The 18,295-nt window shown below is 61.9% G+C and overlaps 1 protein-coding gene across 3 annotated transcripts; it reads right to left on the bottom strand.

Annotated features, from left to right (window-relative positions):
- Nucleotides 1–168: 168 nt before the first annotated feature.
- Nucleotides 169–15,331, bottom strand: GIT1 (GIT ArfGAP 1). 3 transcript variants are annotated; one of them, XM_027567926.2, is made up of 21 exons: nt 15,080–15,331; nt 9,478–9,611; nt 8,884–8,996; nt 8,656–8,761; nt 7,929–8,146; nt 7,749–7,843; nt 7,376–7,418; nt 5,638–5,664; nt 5,411–5,459; nt 4,906–4,978; nt 4,236–4,333; nt 3,727–3,838; nt 3,463–3,596; nt 3,146–3,298; nt 2,779–3,009; nt 2,633–2,686; nt 2,379–2,465; nt 2,183–2,256; nt 1,896–2,078; nt 1,713–1,776; nt 169–1,556 (listed from the first exon to the last, which is right to left on the bottom strand). In XM_027567926.2, exons 1-21 carry the CDS (start codon nt 15,129–15,131, stop codon nt 1,344–1,346), a joined length of 2,313 nt encoding a protein of 770 aa, XP_027423727.1. In that variant the 5' UTR covers nt 15,132–15,331; the 3' UTR covers nt 169–1,343. The 3 variants fall into 3 exon arrangements, with proteins under 3 accessions (XP_027423727.1, XP_027423726.1, XP_027423725.1); XM_027567925.2 differs by lacking the exon at nt 15,080–15,331 and adding an exon at nt 12,416–12,434; XM_027567924.2 differs by lacking the exon at nt 5,638–5,664 and having other exon boundaries at nt 15,080–15,256.
- Nucleotides 15,332–18,295: the final 2,964 nt, after the last annotated feature.

The raw sequence follows: 18,295 nt of genomic DNA, 5'->3' as shown, positions 1-18,295 counted from the left end.
GCTCCTTTTCTAGAACACAAGGGCTTCCATAGTTTCGGGTCTACAGCAGCTGGAGTCTTCATTTGCTTCGTGCTCTTGCCAGGTTGGTCTTTCTCCTTCTCGTGTTTGCCACCTCCCCAATCCCCCCACCAGGTCCCCGAATTCTCTAAGTAAGTGTCAGCAACAACACATGGTCACTTATTTATTTTTGATACAAATGTACATGACACACTTCTTGACAGTCAGCCCACCCACCACCACACAAGTAAAGCCTGGCCCCCAGGACAGACGTGGGACAGGGAGGAGAGCTGGCAGGCCCTGCCATCTGCGTCTCCGGCCTCCCAGGCGGCAGCCCAGATGCCAGATATCCGGACGCCGCGGCGCAGGTGCTGGCCTCTCAGAGGTTATGGGGAGGGGGCTCTCAGCTGAGTCAGGGACCCTGGGGAGCCAGCCCCAGGCTCAGGTGCTCAGTTTTCTGCCCCAGCCAGCACAGCCCCCTCCACAAGGGAGAGGGGGGTGAGATGCAGGGAAGTGGTTTTTGTTGTTAAGTTCATGGAGAAAGGGGCAGGAGTGGGGGCACAGATGAGGGGAGGCAACGGGCTGGACCCCAGCTGGTTACCAGCAGTCCCTGGCCCCAAGAATGGGGAAGGGGGGGCTGACCCCCAACACTGGTCCTGCTGCTCCGGTCCCCTCACCCTTCACAGAACTCCAGATGGGCCAGGCCTCCGGAACGGCACTGCCGCCCCGCACACGCACACAGGCACGCAGGGACACTCAGTTACCACAATGTTAAAATTAAGGAGTGAAAGAGAAGAGAGAGGAAAAAAACAAAACAAAACAATTTCCAGTGTTTGCTGCTAGGGACCCTGGGAACACAGGTTGGGGCCTGTGCTCTAGGCAGGGGCCGTTTGGCATTAAAGGAGAGCAGCAGGGGGGCTGGTGGCTACAGGGCGGGGACATCCAGAGATTATGTACAAAGGAGGGGATGCCCCCGCTCAGCCCCCAATAGGGCTGAACTGGCTCATGGGGGTGGGGTGCCTGTAGGGGGAATGGCCCCACTTGGAGTGTCCCTACCCGACCCTTTGCTGAGGGTGTCCCAGAGGGCTAGGGGCTGGGAGTGATGCCTTACAGGCCCCTGCACGGCGAGGCGGGGCGGGGGGGAATGCTATGTACAGGGGGAGGTGCATGGAATGTGGGGGCTGCAGGGGGGGTGGGCACCAGGGCGCCTGGCTGCCAGGGGAAGTGGCAGCACGAAGGGCACTTGCGCCAGTGGCTCTGTTGGGGGTGGGGATTAGTGTTTGGAGTGGCCCAGCTCCCACGGCCAGTGAGGTCCCAGGGTGCAGGTGAGGGTGCAGGGAGAGTGGTCACTGCTTCTTTTCTCGGGTGGTGATGGTGACTAGCTGCTTGGCAGCCTTGGCGATGTCATAAGCGCACTGGATCACCTGCTGAGTCAGCAGCTGGAAGTCCACAGGGGCCCCGGGCTCTGGGGGCACGGTCTTCCGGCACTCGCTCTGCAGCCGGCAGGCGCTGGCATTAAGCAGTCGCAGCGAGCCACGCACAGGCTCCAGGGCGGGCCTCTGCACGGGAGGAGGGAGCTGTGCCTCGGACTTCAAACCACGAGCCACGAACGTGGCCTGGCGTGTCTTCATCCGCACCCAGGCAGCAGTCACATTCCCTGCGCCTGCCCCACCCGGAGACCCTCCCAATCCTGCTCCTCTTTCTGGCCCCTGTACCTTGGGGAAGAGAGAGGCCATCTCAGTCACAGCCAAATGGATCTTCTCTGAGCAGGGCACAAAGCTTTGGAGGAAGAGGGGGGGTAAAAATCAGGAGGGTTTGCAGGGACAGTGGAACACCGGCCACCCTTCCCCTTCGCAACAGCCAGGGGCTGCTATGAGCCTTGCGTCCCACCCCCATACCTGTCATGCTTGAATTCTTGGGCAGCCCGCAACAATTCCTGAATGTTCTTGGTGACCTGTTCCGTCTTCAGGATGACATCCTCTGTGCTGGGAAGCCCAGGGTCGAAGTCTCCATCCAGGCTTTCCAACTCTGGGTGGAAGTCTTCTTCCTTGCCCAGCTCCAGAAACCTCTTTCCTTCCAGTCTGAGGCCGGGGTTAGAAAGAGACATTCCCGTGGTGAGGCCGCTTGCCTGCACCCTCACGGACACGCCAGGGCCCACTCTGCCTTCCTCCCGGGGGTGCCTCACCCAAGCAGTGGGTCCCCACTTTGCGTGTTCTCGTAGTCGCTGTCAGCACCGCTGCCGTGGCGGGAAAGCTTGCTCTGGAGGATCAGGGAAGGGGGAGGAGGTGACGTACACATTCACAGATGCACACAGCCCATGGCTGTCCACGCACACAGCTCATTCGGCCTGTCCCCTTGGGCACCGGGGATGGGAACGTTACCGTGTGGCGGCTTCCTTCCTGGGAGCAGGACAGGAGTGGGGAGGAGGGAGTGAAGGGCACGGCAGAGGCCGATACCCCCTTCCGGATCTGAAAGCCGGGAGGGCTGGAGTCAGCTTTTCCTCCCTGCCACCCGCCTTCCAGCTTCCCAGCAGCGCGGGTCACCTCTGTGCCCAGCAGCCAGCACAAAAGCTGCACCCACTGGGGCTCAGAACCGACCCGCAGACATGGACCCGCTTCCCCCAGGCCCTGCTTACCCGGTAAAGGCCGGCGGGGACGTGTACTGAATAGATGGCGTCGTCCTCCAGCTCCTGGGGGATGGCACAGTAGCCATCATCACCGAGGGCTCCACGGCAGCTCCCACCCTGTCTCCCCCAGGCCTGGACACCCACAGGCAACTCACAGTGCTGTGGAAAGGCTGGAGCCGGGTGGTGAGCTCGTCCCCAGGTGGGCCCCCAAAGGGCTTCAGGGCGGAGCCTGGTTCATACATGGAGAAGGCCTGGCGGTCCCTGCGGTGGGCGCTCCCGCCAGGCCCCATCGATGTATGTTCTGCCCGCTCGCTGGGCAGTGGGGGTGTGGGCACCGGCCCTGGCGGCTGCCGGATCTGCAAATTCTCTGCCTGCAGCTTGTGGATCTGAGAGTGCACGGCGGTGTCAGGACCTCCCGAGGCTCTAGGCAGCAGCCCCACCTCCGGGAGCAAGGGACCCTCCGCGACCAGGATGCTGGGAGCCCCCAGTCCTAGCATCCTGGGTAAGTGCTGCTGCCCTTACCTCCCTCTGCAGCCTCCGGAGCTCATCACTCAAGCTGCTGTTGACCTTCATGAGCTGTTGTACCTTTGCCTCGGAGGTAGCCAGAGCTTTTTTCAGCTCCAGATATTCCTGCAGAGTCACGGCCCCGTCGGACAGGTCTGAGGAGTCCATGCTCTGCAGAGTGAGACAGAGGCTAGTCAGCCATCAGGGGCAGGGGGTGAACGCCCGCAGAAGGCTCTTCTCAAGGCCATAACCAGCCCACTTGTCCCCGAAGCCCCAAGCTAGAGGGGGATAGAGGCAGGCCTCGTCGGAGGCCCGGGGTGGGGCGGTGCTCAGACCCGGGCCCGGTTGTTCCGAGTGGCACCAGCGCTGCGCAGGGGCTCCTGGTCCGTGTCCTCGTCCGAGGCCACACTGTCGTAGTCGTGCTGGTCGTCGAGGTCGCTCTGGCTCCGCGCAGAGAGCTCGAGGTTGTCTGAGGGCACAGTCCTGTCACTCAGGATTCAGCCACACAACCCTTCTATCATGCCACCCCAAAAAGGACCCATGAAAGAATATTCTAGAAAAGTGCCCACTGCCCGCAGCCCTATCCATGCCCTTCCCACCTGTGGGGCTGCTCAGGCTCTTGCCCTGCTGTCTCCGCTTGGCCTCACTGAGAATGTCTATGATGAGGGTGGCGAACTCTCGGGCATTAAAGCGGGCCAACTTCTGCCGCCCCTACAAGGCAGAAAGAACCCGGCTGGCATGACAGGCCCCCTTACAGCTGATAGATGGGGTGGGGTGGGAACAAAGTTGTCAGGGAGTCCCCTGTTATCTGGCTCATGGCCAGAGCAGGGGATCAGGGATGACATGGATTCTGGGTGCCTAGGGAAGCTCTCGAGAAGAGGCTGGAATGCCCCCCAGAGGCTGCTCAGCAAGTGCTCAAAACACCCAGCTTCTTCCCCATTTCCAAATCCCAGTGCCAGCAGAGCCCTGAGGGAGGCCTGGGCCAGGGGAGAAGAGCAGGCCCAGGCGGCAGCCCAGTCAGCAGCCGCTGAGGAAGGGCAGGACCCACAGAGCTGGCGACCCCCGGAAGGGAGGAGACTGCCCCAAGCCCCCCACCCAGCCCCCTCACCTGATTCCGTGTGGCTGAGTACTCGGGGTTCACAGGCAGAAAGGGCACAGCACTGCGCTCCGTCACCAGGGTGCTGTGGTTTTGGGTAGCCAGCCACACTGTGGGGGAGGAGCAGGGAGCAAATCGTCTGGAGCGTCCACCGTGGCCAGGCCCGCGGGGCGGAGGTGGGGAAGTGCCGGGCGCAGCCTTCCTCGCTCCTCCCCACGCCCACCAAGTGCTCGTGTTCAAAACAGGGGTGGTCTTCAGACCACAGAAGCAAGGCTGGGTCAGGGCAAGGCTGGGCGAGGCCGGCTAGGCCGATGACGAACAGAACAAGGCGACTCCTTGCCAGGCCCAGCCCAGAGTTTGGGCTGGAATCTAGCTGTGGTCAGGAAGGAGTGATGTAGGGGGGTGGAGTGGGACTGGGGAGTGAGCCAGAGTGGGAGGCAGCCAGAGCAGAGATGAGCCCCAGGCCCTCCGCTGGGGGCGGAGGAACAGGCTGGCTGCCTCCAACTCAGAACGCTCCGCCTGGCGGCCGGGAGGCTGCTGGCCAGGCCGCTCAGAGGCAGCAGGGGCCGATATGCAGACCTGCTGGGCCCACTGCACCCAGGCACCCTCTCAGTCCCCCGCCCGGAAAGGCCCCGGCCCCTCCCAGCATCCACCCGTGACCTCGGATGCCCTCTTGGCTCACCGGCGTCATTTTCTCTTCTATCCACCTCGTCATACACATCCATGGCAAGTTCCTCAAAAAGCCGGTTGCTGAGCTAGAGGCAAAGAGGGGGACCCAGACTTTGTCAGATCAATTGGTCCCCAGTGCTGACAAGGCCAGCTCAAGCAGGAGGTCATAAGATGTGGGAAACGGCTTGTGTCCCCTGCGCTGCCCAGCCCGCCTCCCCCCACCCCCCGTCTCAGAACTGGAAACTGGGGCAGGGGTCTCTGTCAAGCTCCACGGTGGAGCGAGGACAGAAGGGAGGCCAGATCAGAACACTTAGTGCCCCCGTAGGTCAGAGGTGGAGCTAGGGCCCTGGACCCAGTGGAGGGCAGGGTCAGAGACAAAAGGCAGGGAAGTGGGGGGCAGGGAGCCAGAAAGGCTAGAGTGAGGGGCAGGCCCAAGACTTGGAAAACTTGGAAAAGGACACCAGGTCAGAGGAAGGGGGAGCGATGGCAGGGGTCGAGGGTCAGAGATGGTGACTCACCGCCTGCAGCTTCTTCTTGGCGGCTTTGGCCAACTCGGACAGGTCTAGGCTGTGGATGACGGAGGGAGACGGGAAGGGCAGGTGTGAGAGGTGGCCAGGCCCCCGCCGTGACTCCCGAACATGCAGGGAATCCCGGGAAGACAACACCCCAGATGCTGCACACCAACACCCCCCCCACCCTCCCGCGCCCCCCTCCAGAGCCTGCTCCCGCGGCAGGCACCATATACCTCTGAGACATGCACTTTTGCCGAGATCTAAGTCCAGAGAGAGGCAGCAGAGGAAAGAACAGGACAGAGGCAGCAATTACCCAGCAGCACCCACGGCAAGCTCACACCCATCTCCGCGCACACGACGGAACTCATCCTCCCCCTCAACCTGCTCCTAGCCCGGCTTGCTCTCTCCCTCCGAGCCCCACTCACCCAGCACCAGCGCCTGCTCCCAGGGCTCACCGGAGGTCCCCTCACCCTCAAGCCCCGGTGGAGCTTTCCCCACGTCCTGCCATCAGTCCCTCCTCCCCGGGGCCTTTGCATCAGTTTCTTCATCCATCTTCCCACTTCCGGGCTCGCCCCTACAATCCCTGTTTCCAGCTAGCAGCCAGGGTGATCTTTCTGACACATCAGGCCCCACCACCCTGGCCTTAAGAACGGCTCAGTGACAAAAGATACTTATGGCAGACTTCAGCCGTGCTCCTACCAAAAGCTCACTTAAGAAATATGCTACAGGCTTAGCACGCATTATCTTACTTTATCCTCTCAATGCCCCGAAAAGGTAGGCACCGTGGCCCTCGTTTCCACGAGATAACTAAGACTCAGAGAGGTTAAGCAGCCTGCCTGAAGTCAAACAGCCAATAAACGGCAGAGCCGACTGCACACATCGGTGCTCAGAACCTCTCGACCGTCTCTCCTCCAGTCCTGCTCCTCACGCTGTGCTCCAGTCGCACGGACGGCCCGCAGGGCCCAGCACGGCTCTGCTCCTTTATACTGTCTCTGCCTTTACTTCTCTCGCTGCACCCCCTCCCCCCGGCCACTGAACTAGAGCTGTCTGAGTAGGTTGCCTCCCTCTCTAGACTGTAAGCTCCTTAAGGGCAGAGATCACGTCTGAGTCACCCGTGTCTCGGGGCCAGGAACAGTCGCTGGCACTGGGAAGGTGCTTGGCCACCATTTCACTGAGACCGCGCCCAGATCTGTTTGTAACAGACACACCAGACATACAAGCAGGTGCGCACACCAGGCGGAGTAAGACCAGAGAAGCAGGAGGGAGTCCCGGCGTCTCAGAACAGAAGGGGTCTGGATTCAAAGATCCAGGGTGCCTAGGCCTGACCATCCCCATCTGCCCACACTGGCTCCTGGAGGAGGAGGGAGCCTCCTCTCTCTGCGATCCAGGCCAGCAGGCAAGGCTTGGCAAAGCTTGGCCACCAGAGGTGGCCACCAGGTGGCGCAAGCATCCATCTTGTGAGCTGAGCAAGTCTCCTCCCCTCCCCGCCCCCTCCAGCCTAAGCGCCTGAGGCTTTTCAGATCAGAGGCAGAAACACCTCAATTGTGCTGTGCCCTGCTCCCCCAGCCCCGGCACAATTTCTGAGCGCACCAGAGGCCTGGTCAGTGGTCCCAAAGTTAGTCAAATCCCACCGTCTTACTGGAGCCCATAGTCTTTTCACTTGTCTAAAGATTTTACAGTGGGGTGAGGGCCCCTGGAAACAGAAGGCAGCAATCTACCACTCCTAGGGCGGGTGTTTCTGGGACTCAAGCCTGTGTGGGACGGCCGTGGGGCTCAGGCTGGACTGGCCCCGTGCCGAGCTGACATTTCTCACCTGCCTTGGGGCCCAGCATCGGGGAGTGAGGACTGGACAGGGCCCCTGAAGGGTGGGGGACCCTAAAGCCTAGGAGAGGGAGGGCTGGAGGCTCTGGGGCCCAGGCACCCCCGTGACATCCAACAGCCTCCAGGAAGGGGCATCAGGTGGGCACTCACCTGTCAGCCATCTGTGGGATGATGTAATGCCCATTCTTGTGATCTGAACAAAAATAAAAATGCCAAGTCACTGGTGCGGGGTGGCCTCAGCAGCTGGGAGTCCCCCTCACTGCCATGAGCAGGGCTTGGCACCCAGAAGTGTCAGGGGACAGGGCGGAGGGCAGGCCACCCCCCCCCAGAACCCTGGGAGCTGCCTGAAGTTAGCCCCCCCCATCCCAGTGGGCTGTAGCCAAGAGCCCGCATCAATTTCACAGGAGCCAGTTGCCTAGCAACAGTGTTCCCCAGCCGGCTTTGTCGCCATGGCACCTGCTGCTGGGGTGTGTCCGGGTCCCACCTGCCTGGCCCAGCCGGACCTGCCCCGAGCTCCGCTCACCCGGCTTGCGTCCACAGAGATAGAAGGCCAACCGGTCAGTGAGCTCATACTGGCACTCGACTAGCCTTTCCGCCAGCTCGTGGTGCCCCGCCTGCCTGTGGGGAGGGGGCGTGCCTCAGCCCTGCAGCAGCCATCTACCACCCCCACCCGCCCGAGCCTCACCCATCATCCGAACCTCACCTGGCATAGTCAATGGGTGTGCGGCCATTGACATCAGGGGAGCCGGGATCAGCCCCATACACTACAAGAAGCTCAGCCTGCAGTGTCTGCCCTGCCTTGGCAGCCACATGCAGAGGTGTGGTGCCCTTCTCTGGATGGAAGAAGTTGGCCTGGGCACCCAGGGACAGCAGGCGCAGACACGTCTCCAGGTTGCCCGTCCGCACGCTCGAGTGCAGTTGCTGCAAGGAGCAGAGTGTGCAACAAATGTGCGTGTGAGCCCCCCTCCCCCCAAGCTGTACCAAGTGAGGCAGCTGCTGGGACTCCTAGCGGCTCCAAGGGACCCAGCTGGAGTCGGGGTATAGGGGGACAGAGGACTTGCCCTGCTATCAGTCACCATCTACCTGTGCCGTGAGCTCTGCTCGAGACAGGATCTGGTCTATGAGGGAGATGCTGTTCTTTCTTTCCCATTTTACACAGCAGGAAACTGAGGCCCTGACTGGCTAAGAAATGACCCCTTTCGGATGGCGGCTGGGGGATTTTAGCCCTAGAGTGTCCACTGAGGAGCTGAGGGGCCTTGGCCACGTGCCGCCTGACCATGCAATCGCATCCCCCTGCTGTGCCCACTATTCCTGCCGGACCTGACTGCCTCTGGCGCTTAGGGCTCGGTGATGATGAAGGAGAAGGCCGTCAGGGTGTCGCGGGTGACAAGAGAGGAGGCCCACCCGTCCCCCGTGGGGGCCCCTCCAACCTTGCTGAGGTCTTTGGCGGTGACGCCATCATCGTCCCGGCAAGGAAGCTTGTGCACAAACGCCAGCATCTGGTACTTGGCCCTGATGAACTCTGACTTGATGGGGCTGGGCAGGCCACACAGGACGCAGTGGGGAGGAGAGTGGGAGAGGCTAGTCACCTGGCCGCCTCCCGGATCCGCGTCCCAGGCCAGGCAGCCCCTGCCACCACCCCTCCAAGACCAACTCACTGGACTTTGTCTTGGGGGTTGGCTTTGCGCCGGCCACTCTGCACTTGCGCGGGGTCCAGCAGGGAATGCTCCCAGATGGAGTTGGCCCCGTTGCTGGCGAGCGTGTGCACCATCTGCAGGGAAGAGGCGCCAAGTCAGGAGTGCCCACCGCGCACTGGCTCCTGGGGGAAACACCGCCGCGCTGGCCACAGCCGGCGTGGCTGGAGACAGGACCCAGGGCCCTGCCGCGCGCCTGCCGCCATCACACCTCCACCCAGTCGGGCCGCCAGGGCACCTGGGTCCTGTGTAGCACTTCAGGCCGCACGGCAAGCGTGCCAAGGCTCAGAGAAGTGAAGTGACCCGCTCCGCACTATGTGGCCAAGCTAGTGAGCGGCAGAGCTGGGGAGAGGGCCCTGGCCTGTCTGCACGGCAAGCAAGAACGGGTGGAAAGGGTCAGGGCTGGGTTCTGCCCCATGGGGGGGGTGCTGGCCCCCCCCCCCCCCGGGAGCTGCCAAATCCAGAGTGGTGTGTGTGCGGAGGGCGGGGGGGGGGGCAATGTGTCTCTGCTCAGCACACTCTGTGCCACCCGAGGACCCGCCTGGCCTAGCCCCGTACCTGCAGCAGCGTGGGGGGCCAGGCGCTGTGGCGAAGGTGCTTGACGATGGAGATGTGGCGGCCCAGGCTCCGGTGCACGCTGCAGCACTCGTCACATACCAGCACCCCCCTGCTGATGGAGGCCCAGCCGGGGTCTGTCGGGGTGGGAGCAGGGGGTCAGCCAAGGCCCAATCAGGGCCAGTGTGTCCTGGGCACCTGCTCTGGGCCCACAGTAGGCTGACACAGTCCCTCACTCAGCTTCCTAAAGCCCAGGAGCTTTGGGAAGGGACACACGGGTCACCGATGAGGAAGCTGAGCTGCCGTGTAGGAGGGATCTCCCCAGAGGCGCACAGGAGGTGACTGACAGCTGCCTGTCTGGGGGGGTGGGGAGGGGCCCCCAGGGCCCCCAGGGCCGACACAGCGGGCATGTCTTCCTATTCTGCAGCCTTTCCCAGGGAGCAAGACAGCCAGCCCAGCCCTTCCCCACGGAAGGCAGGAGGCCCCGAGCGGATGCAACTCTGCTGTCACCTGCCGGACAGCCCTAGGCACCCCTCCTGTGTCTGGGCTGTGCCACATCCCTCCTGCACCCAGGCTTCTGTGGGACCCCCGGGCCCTTCCACGGGGTCCTGCCTCCACCCTCATCTTGGCAGGGAAGAGGCCTCTTCATGCTGAGCCCCCTGCCAGCATCACTGATGGGCTGAGCTGTAGCCCCTCTAAATAGGGCCGGGGAGGGCAAAGGAACTAATGCTGGATACCCACTGTGTACAAGCTGGACCTGTCCACACGCTCTCACCCCTGTCAGGCAAGGCAGGAAATGCTATCCTTGCTTTACAATGAGAAACAGTGGCTCAGAGAGGTTAGAGTGCTTGCTCAAGGTCACACAGCTAATGACTGGGATTGCTGGGATGTGGAACCAGGCACTGAGATGCCAGACACCAGGCCATGGTCATACCCACTCCTCTCCTTCTGCTTTTGCCCCTAAGGGGGAAGCCTCAAGTGGGCAAGGGCCCTGGAAGCCACTCCACTCCTTGGGGAGAAGCAAACTTTGGCGACAAGGAGGGGCCGGGACAGGGTGGGAGCTCCTGGGGTCCTTTACAAGGGCAGGGGAGATGCCACCCATCCTGGGCCCCTTGGGAGATGGGGAGGAGACAGCTGTATACAGCTCAGGCTTTGGAAAGGTCATGGGGGAGAAAGCAGCCATTGTGTGCCTCCAGAGAGTGGGGGCAGGGAGCCTCTCTCCCAGGACACTGTGCTCTGCCCAGGCCCCCTGCCCCAGTCTCAGGAAGCCCTGTGGGGAGGGTGGAGTGGGGGACTGGCTCTCTGCCTTGCCTGGCAGTGCTCAGGGAGTCCAGAAGTGGGCCCCCCAGGGGAGGGACAGGCTTGGGGTAATGAGAGCCTCTCCAACCAGGAGGTGATTCTCAGACCCTTCCCCTCAAAGACTTCCGTAGAAGTTCCCAGGGGAATTGTAAGGAGACTGAGTCAAGGTGCAGCCTGAGTTCTGCCTATAGCCAGTATCCCCTCGATGGGGAGAGGAAGAAACAAGAAGCAAAAGATGGGGTTCAGCTCTTTGGGTCTGGGCTTCTTTAGGCATCCCCCCAAAACACAGGGCAACAAGGTGCCTGCCATACACCTTTCTGGGAGCTGATCCTAGGGGCCCGTGAGGAAGGGACCTACCGCCTGTGCCAAGAGGGGGAGCCCCAGGACACTCTATTGGCTTTACCCAAACAGGGAGGGACCCCAGTGAGGCACATGGAAAGCTCCCTCCCCCCACTCCCAAGCACTACTGGGTGAGGGGTCTGCCCGCCAGCCACCTCCAGCAGCTCAAGCAGGAAGCTGGAAATGACGCAGCCTAAATTCCTCTTGTTGAAATGGTGGGGTTTCCTGTAAGTGGGGAGCCGCCCAGGCCAGGATCATAAATGGGACGCCCTGAGGTCTCCACCCCAGGCCCACGGTCCTACTGGAGAAGCCAGGCCTGAGAGGGCCGCACAGTTATCCAGAGCCCGGCCAGACATGGTGAGCCTCTGAATATGGCAGGGGCCAAGAGATTAGGATTTGCGGAACAGGGTCCCAGGCTTTGCTCGGCACTCCCCCAGCCTGGGGGAGGGGGTCCTACCTCTCCTCCACAGTGACCTGAAATAGGAAGGTTGAACAGGCGACACTGTCCTGGCCCGGGGCACCCCGGCACCAGCTCAGTTCTTGATTACACAGATGAAAAACCCACCCTAACCCTACGACCTACTTATGTGCCCAAGGGGCCTTGGGCCTACCCCAGCCAGAGCCCCTAAGCCCGACCTAAGCCAGTTAGTTCCTCAGGCCAGAAGCGTTTCTTTAAGTCAAATGGTTAAGGGACCCTTGCCCCCAAGAGGCTCCCTAGATCAAACCTGCGGTAGAAAGGACAGGGACATAAGGTGTTTTGTTTTGTTTTGTTTTGAGTAGGCTTCATGCCCAATGGCCCAGAGTGGGGCTTGAACTCACCACATCAAGAGTCACGTGCTCTACTGACTGAGCTAGCCAGGCGCCCCCAGGGAACATAAGGTTTAAGAGGTATGATGACCTCCTCAGCATCCTGCCAACCTTCCTCCCCGGGCTTCGGCCTCAGGACAGGGGGTCTGGAACGTGGGGGCAAGTGGTAGGAGGGATCCTGCCATAACGTTACCCATGGAGGCCTCTACTAAGGTGAATTCATGTCACCACCCAAAGCCATTACGGGGCCTCCAGGGGCAGTAGGTCTGCTAGAAGGGCCAGGGTCTCCGGAGCAGAGCCTCACTAGAAAAGAGGGAAAAGCCCACCATCTTGAAAGCAAGCTAGACTAATCCATGGGGATAAAGGTCAGGGTGGCCGTTACCTCTGGGGGGTGCTGACTGGGAGGAGGCAGAGGAAAGGCCCAGAGGGTGATAGAAATGCTCTAACTCTTGACTGGAATGGCGGTTACACAGGTATACAGACTGTAAAAACTCACCAGGCTAAACAGTAAGGTGCAGGAACTTTGCTGTGCGTAAGTTAAACCTCAAAAAAAGAGGAAGAAAGCCCCCCTATTCACCCCACCCCACAATCTACACTGTGAAGAAATAAATGAGCCTGCAGGTTTCCGAAATGTCCCTAGCCAGGAGCCATCCTTGCTCACCCAAGTGCCTGCAGGACAGGCACCCCGAGGTCTTCACTCCTGGGACCTGGGCTGCCAAGGTGGGAAAGTTGAGATGGAGACCCATGGGATGAGGAGCAGGCCCTTGGGCTGGGCCGGGACTGTGTGGCAGAGTGAGTGGAGGGGAAGGAAGGGGGGAGAACACATTCTCCAGGGTTCCTTGACTCCTGCCCCTCCCTTGGACTCCCATGGCAGGCAGGTACACATATGGCACCTGATGAGGGAGCACCAGCTGCCACAGCAACCATGGCATGTCCAGCTGCCTTACAAAATGCACCTGTCACCTATATGCCCAGGCCCGGAAACAGGGGGAGCACGCGGACCTTCGGGGTCACCTGGACCTCACCTTTCACCTCCATGGCCTCCCCACGTTAATCAACCACCAAAAGGCCACAGCCCCACTCCTAGGGCTGGAAGCCCTTTCACAGCCAGAGAAGCCTATGACCGGGTAGGAGGCAGAGGCCAGTGGGGTCCCAACTGTTGATTACCCTCAAGCCTTGTACCTGGTGGTACAGTGCCCACACTGAGTATGCCACTCCTCACATCAGATGGTGGGGGAATGGGGTAGCCCCAAGTAGCCAGCTGGGGTCCTGACAAGCATCCAAACACTCAGGGAGTGCCTGCCATGTGCCAGACACCATGCCAGGTGCTGGGGTAGGGTGATGTGTAAGACTTTGTCAGCACCCTGCCTACCTCACCACCTGCCGCTTCCTGACCTGTATCCTGGATCAGGGGAAAAGGAGGTACCTGGCGCACCAAGGTCTCTGGGGGACAATGACTGCAGACAGGAACTGAGCAATCCAAGACATCAGATACACACCACTCCTCCCTGAACCCATTCGGCATCCAGAGGCTTCAAACTGAGGCCCAGAGTGAGGAAAGTTTTGCCATGGCTCACAGAGTGAGCAGATAGGATGAATGTCTGCTAAGCACCCTCCTCCCGATCCTTCTGGACCCTCTGTCCCCACCCCCACGCTACGCGGGCCCCCCCAGAGGTACAGAACAGCCTGGGACAGAGAGGGCAAGCTCTCCTCTTACCCCTTCCACCCCTAGACCGGCATGTGGCTAGGGGAAGGAGATCCCGGTCTCCGGCTCATTAGGGTAAGGATACATCAGCCCCGATGGCTTCTTCAGGGCCCTCCAGACTGTGACATGCCCTGACAGGAGTCGCAGGTCACAACTACCCACAGAGTACCCTGCCTCTGCCAGGCATCCACAGTCACCCAAGACTCTAGCTTGGACCCATGAGAACCACCAGAGTATCTGTGGTTCTCAGCCTGCTGGGGTCTTGGGTCTGTCCAAAGGGAGGCTGGAAGTTATGGGTCCACGAAACAGCACTTCACACTCTCACACTTAATTGTGCCCTTAGTCCCCCTGGAGTTCACAGACACACCGAGCCTGCCCAGAGGTCTCCCAGGGAGATGGCTCCTTTTTTAAAAAGAGGATGGACAAGAGCCAGGGTTTCCTTCCCCAGGCCAGCTGCTGAGCCCCATCACTGGCAGTGTCCTCCCACATCAGAAGGTAGCAGCCTCTCAGGTCACTGCTCCTCACTTCCTCAGCAGCTCAGGGGGGTTTCACATCAGCCTGGACCTGACTGCTGGGAAGAAGGGAAACACCACAGTAAATACAGCCAAGAGGCAGACCAGGAAGCCAGCCCGACCCTGGGACTCTAGGCACCCGGGCGGGGGCGGGGGGGGGGGGTTACTGCTCCCTACCCATTTCTGGCCAGACTGGGCTACAGGGCTAGGAGGGGTCTGTGCCCAAAGCTGGGACAATGCTCAGCCCACCTTCTGGAAGCAGGCCTTCCTGGGGCACAGGAACAGCTGAGTCTAGTTGCTCCCAGTCCCCTGGGCAGCCTGGGGATGCCTCAAAGAAGATGCCCAGGCTGGACTGGCCCTCAACACCAGGCCCTGCAAGGAGCCCTGGCCTTGGGAACCAGGGGCAGGGAGTCCTAGGTCATCTGCTCACGAGGAAACACTATCCAGGCCTCCCCTGGCCCATCTGCCCAGCTCTCTGCCCCTTGACCTCCGCCACCTCAGCGGGCGCGCAGACCATGCAAGCAGCAGGTGCAAGACGCGGGGGTGGCACTGAGATGACACAAAACCACACTCGCCCCCACCTCCTAAACCTTGCTGGCCTCCGCCACAGCCCTCCTGCCACCCCAGGCTGGCGCTTCCGTTGGGATACAGAGATAGAAGGGGGGGGTGCAGCTAGCTGCCTGTCTCCCTCAGACTGGGGGGTGGGAGGTGGCGCCGGGAATGTCCTTCCTCGCTCGTCCACGGACGCGAGGGAACCGGGGCCCCCCAGCTGGCCCTCCCGCCAAGGACGCGGCTCCGCAGTGGCCCGGGCGGGGGCCGAGGCCGAAGGCCGCAGCCCCCAGCCCCGCCCCGCCCTCCGGCCCCGCACGGCGCTCCCGCCAGGCCCCGGCGCCCGCCCGGCGGCCTCGCTGCGCGGTCCCGCCCCCGGCCCGGCCCCGCTTACCCGGGGCGCTGCAGTCCGCACACACCTCCGCCCGCGGCCCCTTCCGGGACATCCTCAGCGGCGACGCGGCCGCAGCCCTCTGGGCCAGCGTGGGGGGCGCGGGCGGCGGGCCCGGGCGGCGGCGGCGGCCCCTGCTGCCCGGCCCGGCTCCGGCAAGGCCCCGGCTAGGCTCCGCGCGCCCGGCCAACCGTCCGCCCCCGGGGCTGGCCCGGAACCCGCCGTGCCCGCCTGCCCGCTCGCCCTCCGGCGCCCTCCGCCCCGCACCGCCCCGCACCGCCCCGCGCCGCCCTGCCGCCGCTCGCCGCTCGCCGCTCGTTCTCTCCGCCCCCTGCGCGGCTCCGGGCCGCTCCTGCAGGAAGCGGCGCAGGCCCTGCCCACCGGGGGAGGGGCAGCCTGCACACCCGCCCCGCCGCCCGGCCCTGCGGGCCGCGCCTCCCGGAGAAAGGAAGCCGGGAGCGCGGGCGGGAGGGGGCGGGGGTGTTTAAAGGGGCCGCGGCCGCCGCTAGGCAGGCCCGAGAGGGCGGCGTCGCCTGTGCCCCTGGCCTCTACTCCCGCGCTCCTCGGCCCCGTGGCAGTGTGAGTTACCCTCACAGCCCCATCCCCTTCGCTTTCCAGGTGGAGGGTGGCCCAGGGGGCTCAGGCCCGGGGACAGTGACCCTTGGGGAACAGGGAAGAGGGTAAGGAGCTGGAGGCCCAGGCCCCCTTCCTCGTCAAACGGCTGTGGTTTGGGGTACCCGCCTATGTCTGGCTGAGGTGAGGTGAACGACCTGCGCCCCCCCCCGTGCATCCACATCTGTGTGTCCAGGTGTGCGTGTGGTCACACCCTTGCTGATTACGCACAACGCCAACAATATGGACGCCCAGGTGTTCCCCTGCCTCCCAGCTAAAAATACATCTATACCTCATCCATGCTTCCATCCCGAGAGGAAAGAATCTGGGCTGTTTTTAAAGACCTCCCGAGGAGTGACCACTGTGCCTGTGTGCAGTAATATCCACTCTGCATTCGTCTTGTATACCTCCACGGTGTTTCTGGGCCACCGCAGGTTTGTGTGTCCAGGGCGTGTGCATAGAACATACAGGGACCTTTTCTTATGGTGGCCTTTCTTCCTAGACTTCACAGGGAGACGGCGTAGGTGGGGGACAGGAAGCGGAGGCGCAGGCCGCACGTGGGTGCACCCCTGCACTGAGCATGCTCCCCCATACACGTGTGCCCCGCGTGCACCCAGCCCCCATCCCTGCAGCAGCAAAATGCCAAGAGCACTTCGCTTGTGGGGAAGAGGCAGGGGTGGCCAGGACTAGGCCTGGGGGCTAGGTCAGTGGTGACAGAATCAAGGGAGTACTCCCAAGGGGCAGGGAGTCCTCAGTAACAAGGGGGTAAGGAGGGGAGTCCTTGGGCAGGGGTTTGGGATTTGGTCGATTTTATCCCAGCGGTGCCAGAGCAGCAGTGACTTGTGGGTGGGCAGGCTGCTTCCCTGGGGGAGACAAGTAATGCTCATGAGTCACACCACCCGAAATACAAGCAAAGCTGCCTCCATCGCCTTTTGCTGCAGCCCAGATTGACAAGTTTGTTTGAAATCGCGATCCACGGGGTATATTTATAATCGCACCTTTAAGAGAAATCTTTTTGCAGGCCTCCCCTCCCCCTACTGCCAGCCGCTCAGCTGGCGGGGCTTCTGCGAGCAAAGATACCTCGCGTTGGGGGTGGGGGGCGGCGGCGGCGGCGGGAGCCGGGTGCTGCACCCGCACCAAGGAGTCAGTCCGTGGGCTTGGTGGCCCCAGGCTGGGCGACGGAAAGGAGCGGCCTGGCCGCTCTCACTGGCGCACAGCCCACGATAGGTCGCCGCCGGTTCACCCCCGATCGACCCCCAGCTATGGAATTTCATTTATTAAATGTCGAGGCGGCTACTGGCAGCCCCATCGCTTGGCTGTCTTTGTTTCTCCGCTGTGTGGGCGCGTCTCGAGCACGTGGCAGCTGGAGCGCGCAGACCGGAGGAAAAGCGACCTGGGTTTGGTCTAGGGCCGCGTGGCAAAGAAACCCGGCTGCTAGGGGTCTAGGTCCCCCAGTCCAGGCTGAGCTCCCCCTCTCCCAGAGCTTCAACACTTTTCAGGAGGATGATTCATGTTGCCCCCTCCTGCCCGCCAGCTCCCCCTCCCGGCTGGCCCGGGGACTACCTGGGAGTGGCCCAGGCGAAGAGCCACACTCTCCAAACTTTGTTCCGGAAGCCCCCGGCCCCGCCACGGTAGAGCTTCTGCGCCTGGGACTAGGAATAAAAGGACTTCAGGATTTCCCTTTGGAGATGTCGCCACCTCAGGAAGCGGGACGGTAAAAGAGAAATCTCAGACCAGGTTCTAAAAACAATTTAATGAGGAAATGTACAGGCATTCTCCCGGCCACTCCTAGCTGTCCCTCCCCCGCTCCAGCCCCCTCCCCAACTCCGGCTGCAGCCACAACGCTCTGCTGACCCCTCGTGGTAGAGGTGGGCAGCGGTCCCCGGTTGCGGGAGACGCCAGCCGGCTCCTCCCTGGCTGGAGAAAGGGGCGAGGCAGTCCACTCCTCCCTTATCCTTTCCCGCCTGGGCCTGGCACCGCAGGGTGTGGAGGAGGGAGAGAAGACCACACAAAGAAACCTGAGAGAGGCGCGGAGAGTTTGCAAGCTTTTGCTAGCACCTCCCACACAAACACTTTTTGGATTGTTCTAAGTAGGGCTGGTATGGAATCCCTAATTCCTGTCCTGTTCTAGGGTGGACTCGAGAAGGCACTGGGCCCGGGCCCGGTCCCGCCACCTGTCTCAGTCCGCCTGGGTTGCGGGCGGGATGTGCCGTTTCCCAGGGCAGTTACTATCCTTAGCTCACCCCAGTAGGTAGTATTTAGAGTCTCATTTAGAGGTGAGTGGTCTGAGAAAGCAGAAAATTTAAGCAATTTGCTTACGGTCAAGCGGTTAGTAAAGAGGAATTCGAACTCTGGTTTAAGATCCCAGTCCCTCCTCCCTCCAGGGACTGGGCCACGCCTCTAGGTCACTCCAGCCCTTGCAGTAGGCAGCCCCAGAGGTCAATTACACTTACCACAGCGTCTGCTGGGCCCCTTCTGGAAGGACCTCTCTGCCCTGGGGTTATTCAGGAAGGACGCAGCCTCGGAATCAGTCACTTCCTCTCCTAAGGGGACCACGCTGAGTGGAGGTGGGAAGCCGCCACCTGCTGCTTACTCTGCCCAGCCCCA

This window comes from Zalophus californianus, chromosome 16, assembly GCF_009762305.2.
Source record: "Zalophus californianus isolate mZalCal1 chromosome 16, mZalCal1.pri.v2, whole genome shotgun sequence".
Taxonomy (NCBI): domain Eukaryota; kingdom Metazoa; phylum Chordata; class Mammalia; order Carnivora; family Otariidae; genus Zalophus; species Zalophus californianus.
The sequence above is the reverse complement of the archived record's forward strand: the minus strand, read 5'-3'. Positions and strand labels throughout refer to the sequence as shown.